The sequence below is a fragment of the Perca fluviatilis genome, chromosome 11, assembly GCF_010015445.1.
Source record: "Perca fluviatilis chromosome 11, GENO_Pfluv_1.0, whole genome shotgun sequence".
NCBI classification, from domain to species: Eukaryota; Metazoa; Chordata; class Actinopteri; order Perciformes; family Percidae; genus Perca; species Perca fluviatilis.
Genome location: NC_053122.1, coordinates 11,197,724 through 11,204,463, shown reverse-complemented (window position 1 = coordinate 11,204,463; position 6,740 = coordinate 11,197,724). Strand labels below are relative to the sequence as shown.

At 42.1% G+C, this 6,740-nt stretch overlaps 1 protein-coding gene across 12 annotated transcripts in view; it reads left to right on the top strand.

The window, feature by feature from the left end:
* The window catches only part of ctnnd2b (catenin (cadherin-associated protein), delta 2b), a 169,577-nt gene that overhangs the window by 116,540 nt on the left and 46,297 nt on the right, over positions 1–6,740 (top strand). For all 12 annotated transcript variants that reach the window (XM_039816120.1, XM_039816130.1, XM_039816125.1 and 9 more), the window contains one exon: positions 5,237–5,369. In XM_039816120.1, the coding sequence (XP_039672054.1) occupies positions 5,237–5,369 (133 nt within the window). The remainder of the gene's footprint in view (positions 1–5,236; positions 5,370–6,740) is intronic.

Below are 6,740 nucleotides of genomic sequence, written 5' to 3'. Positions count from 1 at the left end.
CTTGAGTGGATATCCCTGATTATTCAGTATCTAGCGAGGTTTTTACTGCACCATGACGTGGTCAACTTGTTGAACTCAATCTCCATTGTTCACCTTTAGTTATAAAGCTTAAACAGAACTTCAACTGTACTGTATAGTAATTTGTTGTACTACTAGCAGTGTGTGATTTTCCGGGGGGATGCGTGGGATTTCCCCCTTTATGTTCTATATATCCCTGCCTCCGCTGAATTATTTTATAACTAAGTAAAGCGCTGTAACGTGAATACATAGTGCCATAGAACGATAAAATCAGAGCGGCAGTTGCTGGTTGTATTCAGCCACCACAGAGCTCGGGGGCGCCGGCTACGGAGTGTATTGGCGGCAGTGGCAGTGGCAGTTTTTTCCGCCAGAAGACGCTCCTTTCAGGGGCCATGGTAGTGAAGTTTAGCCAGAAAAGTGTGCGTCATGTGACGATGACAGTTAAGTTTAGGCACCAAAATGACTGGATAGGTTTAGCTAAAAGATGGTGGTTATAACACAAGGAACGATCAAGCGTTTCCTGGGTGAAAGTATTTTTTTCTCTGCAAAGTGAACTCACACTCTTCGGCTTGAAAGAGCTGTGTTTTATGTTGACACCACATTGTGGTTTTTGAGATTATTTTACATTGGATATTGAAGTTCATAAATAAGTGTTTTGGCATGGCTGGCCAAGTAGCACTAAATCCATGGTATTGGAAGGGGGCTATCGCACCCTGACTATTAGTGACATTTGACATGATTTAGCAGAACAGTGACACTGATAAAAAAAAGAAAACAAGCTTCCTTCACAGGGAAAAACACTCCAGTGTATCAGATTTAGTCTGATGGTCAAACTATATTGTTACTTCTTCAAGTAAGCTTCTAGCTTTTTATCTTTATATTTCATTTACTGTAGTTTGCATTTTTTGCTGTAAAAAACTCCAGTTGTGAAAGAAGCATCTAAATCCTTTACTCAAAGGGATAGTTTGGATATTTTGGGTGGGGTTGTATGAGGTACTTATCCACAGTCAGTGTATTACCTACAGTAGAAGGCGGTCGGCACGCCTCCAGTTTGGAGAAGCAGGCAGGAGTACTGACACAGAAGCTAAACACTGTTGTTGACAGGGACAGCAGCAAAACAACCAACGCACTAACTGATCAAGGCAGCCGTAGACCAGCAACTCCTGTGTTCTGCGAGGTAAAATTACTGTTTTTGTCAACGGAGTATGGTGGCTTTGAAGAGAGCATATGGATACAACGGTTTCAGTTGCCATTCGGTAAGCGCTGTTTGACAGCAAGGTAAAGCTGTAAAAATAGTCTTAGCGTACACTTAAAGGTGCTGTAGGTAGGATTGTGAAGATCCAGGACTTAGCCAAAGAATTTGAACATCGACAACTTCTCAGTCCCTCCCCCCTTTCTGCTAAAGCCCAAACGGTCTCCTAAGCCCCTCCCCCCACAAGGGAGAATGAATGCGTGTGCATCAGCAGTGATTGACACGTAGTTAGACACCCCCCCTGGCCCTGATTGGTGCATCTGAACAGGGAGGTGGTGCCAGAGGAGCCAGCTTCATGTAGTTCTACTGGAACATAGGGTCAGTTTCAGCAAATATGACAGAAAGTTAGTTTTATAAGTCTTACCTACTGCATCTTTAAACTGATATTGATTTTTGTAGGTGGGCATTATTTTCTTCTTTTTTCTGCCCCCGTCCACAGCAGTACATTGCTTAGCTTCAGTGTCAGTACTCCTGACTGCTTCTCCAAACTGGAGGTGTGCCGACCGCCATCTACTGTAGGTAATACACTGACTATGGATAAGTACCTCATACAACCCCACTTCAAAAAAAAATCCCTTTAAGCAAAAGTAACAATACCACAACATAAAATACTCCATTACACTTTATATGTTCTGAATCTAAATTTGGCTCAAGTAAAAGTACTGAAGTAGTACAACTAAATGAACTGGAAATATCAAAAGTTGTCATACTCAAAGTACTTTATTCATAAGCTGATCCTACTGTATGTTTTGTATGTAAAATATCAATCTGTAAATCAACTATAGTAACTATAGTTGTCAAATATTTGCAGGCAAGTAAAGAGTAAAACAACTTCCTCTGAATGTACTGAAGTGTAAGTACACAGATAAGTAAAAAGTAAAAAGTATTCTAGTTAAGTACAGATATTTGAACCCTTACGATTCACCAAATAATTACCTAAGCAGTTGAATCTGTTTGAAAAGTGAAGCCTTCTGGTTTACTAGTTATTAAAGAAGCTTCATGTCTACAGGCGTTGTTATTGCTAGTGTCCCACTTTCTAATTACAACATAAAAAAGAAGAAAAAAAACATACACACATCTGACAGCTCGCTCAGCCGTAATGTTAGATGTCTTATCGGCCAATTAACCCACAGGGTGACCTCAACAAGGTTATGTCATCTCTGATCATATTTATGGAGGCATACTACTGTACTGTATGTGTAGCACACCATTATGTATGTTAACGTTGTGTGCGTGTATGTTTGTTTGTTTGTGTAGGAAATTGCCTGGAGCAAGGCAGGAAAAGAAACAGAGAGAGACACTGAGACAAGAGAGTTTAAAAAAGCACTAAAGAAAAGCAAATTGTTGAAGAGAGAGTGGACTTAAAGTGAGAGTGAGAAAAAAAATAACCTTTGAAATAATTCTCTCTTCAATTTCCCCATTTTCCAAGTACTGGGTTTATCCCATTGGCCCATTATGAAACTCAGAGACAAAAGCTTTCTAATCCTGGCTCTTCTGCACTGCCTTTGATGGCTGGGTGTGTAGGCAAGTCAATGAGTGTGTATGTGTGTGTGTGTGTGTGTGTGTGTGTGTGTGTGTGTGTGTGTGTGTGTGTGTGTGTGTGTGTGTGTGTGTGTGTGTGTGTTTGACTGCTATCTAAGTGTGTTGGATTGAGTGTGTGTGTGTGTGTGTGTGTGTGTGTTTGACTGCTATCTGAGTGTGCTGGATTGTGTGTGTGTGTGTGTGTGTGTGTGTGTGTGTGTGTGTGTGTGTGTGTGTGTGTGTGTGTTTGTCCGCGTGCATGCTGTAAGCTGTGTACTGAGTTATCCCACGGCGCTCAGTGGTGTGTACGTGTGTTTGTATCTGTGCAATCCGGAGATTGTTTGTGTGTGCATATGTTTATGTTAAATTAGACTGAACTGAAATTATCTCCACGGGGATGCCGCATCAAGAATAAGATACATCAAAGAGAAACGGGCTCTACATAAGAGCAGAGCAAACAGGGCTTCTATATGCAGCCCAAACCTCTCACAACGCTGAGAAAAAAATATAATCAAAATGTGCAAAAGTGTGGATTAAAAATTAGAAACCGAATGTGGAGAATGTATCAAAAGCAAAGTAAAGAAAAACAATTTAGCAAAATTAATATCAATTGATATCCCTACATTTATAAACAGCAATGTTAATGACTAAAATAAATTTTATAATTTTTATAAAAAAAAAGAAAAAGGGAAACAAAAGATCCAGCCCCAGTTTTAGCTGGTCCGTATACCATTGCTGTCAAGGAAACGTGATGTTTCGTTGCTGTTGGCGACAGATAATCTACATCGATAAGCCCCACCTCCCTCTTCTCCCTTGATCCCTCACCTTGACTTCATTCTCTCACATCACATCTTTCTCACGTTAATCATCTTTGTTTCTTCTTTCACACACACCCTTACACACATGTATAGGGTTAGTGAGCTTAGTTACTGTGTGTGTGTGTGTCTCTGCCTAGAGCTTGCCTTTAGGCATAAGCACTGGTAGACCCTGGTTAAACCAAAGCAGTTGGGGCAGTTAGAAGAAAGGATTCATCACGGCAGGAGGAAGCTCTTAAGGTGCTGCAAAGCCTACAAATGGTCTCCTGTATATTTACTGTAGCATCAGGCGCATGAGCAATGTGTCATATGTGATCAGTCTGCCAAATTGAAATTGATAAAGATGACTGGAAATATTTCTGTCTCAAAGTGCACGATTGTTTTTAACTTGCTGCACACAGGGGTGGAAGTAACACATTACGTTTACTCTCGTTACTGCAACAAAGCCCTAACCCTTGCCCTAACTTGTACGATTTGTGCTTTTTTTATTTTATTTTTGTGAAGTATTGTACTTCAAACATTTCAAGTTGCATCCGTTGCAGAGTAGAAACAAAAGTCCTGAAAAACGTGGGAGAACGGAACAAAGGAGGGGGGGGAAATCAGCAGCTGCAGCAGAGAAGCGGGAGTGTCCGCGGCCGTAGGAGGGCAGAGCTGCAGAGTGTACGCTCGCTAGGCCGAGTCTCAAGGGGGTCAACAGATTACGTCTGGAACAGAACCCAGGAGTACCACTTTTACTTCAGCTCTCTACCTCGGTATGAGCGTTAGCGAGGTCGGACAACGGCGTTGGGTGAAAGGGCCAGGCTTTCGGCCGGCGTTTCAGTTCAAGGGTGTTGTTGGATGGGGGTCGAGGTCAGGGCTTTGTGCAGGCCAGTCAGGTTCCTCCACACCAAACTAGGAAAACCATTTCGATATAGAGCGGGCTTTGTACACGGGGGCATTGTCATGTTGACACAGCAGAGAGCTAAAAACACAAACTGCTGGAAGCACACTATTGTCTTGGAACTAAGGGGGCTTCCCAAAACATGAGAAATAGCCCCAAACCAAAAGTACACAATTGTTTTTAAGTACATATAGGAAAAAGACTTTTGTCATCTAGGCCTACATTGATGAAAATAATGTAATGGAACACACGCTTTTTAAACCCTTTTTTTTTTTAAGAAATTGACAATTTCTTTTCTTGTTTTACATTGTATAAATATGTTAAGTCCTACCCTGTAAAGCCACTTTGAGTTCATGAAAAGCGCTACAATTTATTATTATTATTAAGCATTATGTGGCAATGTCAAATATGAGGACCAGTGTGTGAGCAAACCCACTACGTAGCTTGGTGTGTCCTCACTATTAAATATTCTCCACCTACTGGCAGACAGAAAATACAAAGTTAAATTAAAACATACAAATCTCTGTATTTAATGTGTCTTTTTTTGGTTTTGTTTTTCTCTTGCTTTTGATTCATCCACAACCTCGCCTTCTGTCTGTCTCTCTTTTTCTCTGGTGAGCATTTTAAATCAGGCGAACAGTGGGAAGACAAGCTGCCTAGCAACGAGTTCAGCCGCACGCACTCACATCCACACAAATCTATCTCTGCGCACATGACAACATACCGTGTTATCTCTGTGTGTCTCTGTAGGGAGTTTGGCTGGAGGGATCCAGAGCTGCCGGAGGTGATCCAGATGTTGCAGCATCAGTTCCCATCAGTGCAGTCCAACGCTGCTGCCTACCTCCAGCACCTCTGCTTTGGAGACAACAAGATCAAATCTGAGGTATTGATCTCTGAAGAGAACCCACACCAAGAGAGAGGGCTTTCAGACAGAGGACTGAATTGCAAAACGCTGCTTGTCCCTAACTCACCCTGCTGCCTACACCTACACACACGCACGCACGCACACACATGCATGCATACCTTGGGTCAGGGTTGGTGACTTCCAGTAAAGAGTTTTATCAAAACACACACAAAAAAATACTTTCCCACTATTTCCTCTAGTATGCAGATAGGAATGCAGATACTGCAGTGTTTGATTTTGTTTTCTGCTCAAGTTCAACTGAACATTGTTTCTGGAAAGGTACGCTGCTTTTGAGTTTTTTTTAAGTGGTATTTTTCAGTGCTTCAAATACCACAGGCAAGATTCCAGGGGACAAGGGTTCTTAACAAAAGAGTGAGTGGGTGAGTGTGTGTGTGTGTGTGTGTGTGTGTGTGTGTGTGTGTGTGTGTGTGTGTGTGTGTGTGTGTGTGTGTGTGTGTGTGTGTGTTTTTGATGGTCATGCAACAGACCAATGGAGAAATAATACAACAACAACATTTCCACAGTGCTTTTTTCCGCCGGGTCCGCAAGCCAGTCGCAATTATGTAATCACAAAGTTTTGCAGGTGTGCATGCACGATTGTAAGGACTGCAGAACCATGCAGCAGGTCTTTCACATCTGGCAATATTAAGCCAGCAACATGCAGAAGATATTTTATATAACATAACTGCCATAAATATGCACATACTGTAAAAAAAAAAAAAAAAAATCCTTGATTAACCTAGTTGGCAATATGCAGAGATCAAGAAGGCCTTTCTCTCTTAATACACTGAAACATATTTGTTCATGTAGGCCAAGCAGCCCATGAGTAGCTTGACTCATTGTGAATGACCAGACACTGAGCAGTCAGGTTGTGAATTAGGCCAATTTTTACTTGGTTATTGTAATCCTGCTGTGATCCTGCAACTGTAAGGAGTGGCATTTCTGTCCCATCGCCTGAGTAGTGAAACATTTGATAGGTCTTTAATGAGGGGAAACTCCTGGTGCATTCACATGCTTCTCGGATGGTCCCATTTCCCAAGTCGTTCTTCCGACTTCGGTGTGTTCATGAGCTATAAGTCGCAATGTGAAAACAACATGGACGCTAAGCTTTATCTACTGTACATAAAGCATGGGATCCCCTTCTGTTTTGTACAGCGTCTAGGTGATGGGTTGGCGGAGACTAGCATCCCAGTGAATAATTATGTTACTATCCGATCATGCTGAAACAGTTTGAAGCTTTAAGCCGCCTACAAATGATAGGCAGCAAAACCGCTGTGCGCCAGCTGTTCAATTGATTTCTTGGGGAAAGCGGTGCCGCCCAACTATGCGCTGCGCTACCCCTGGCATCGC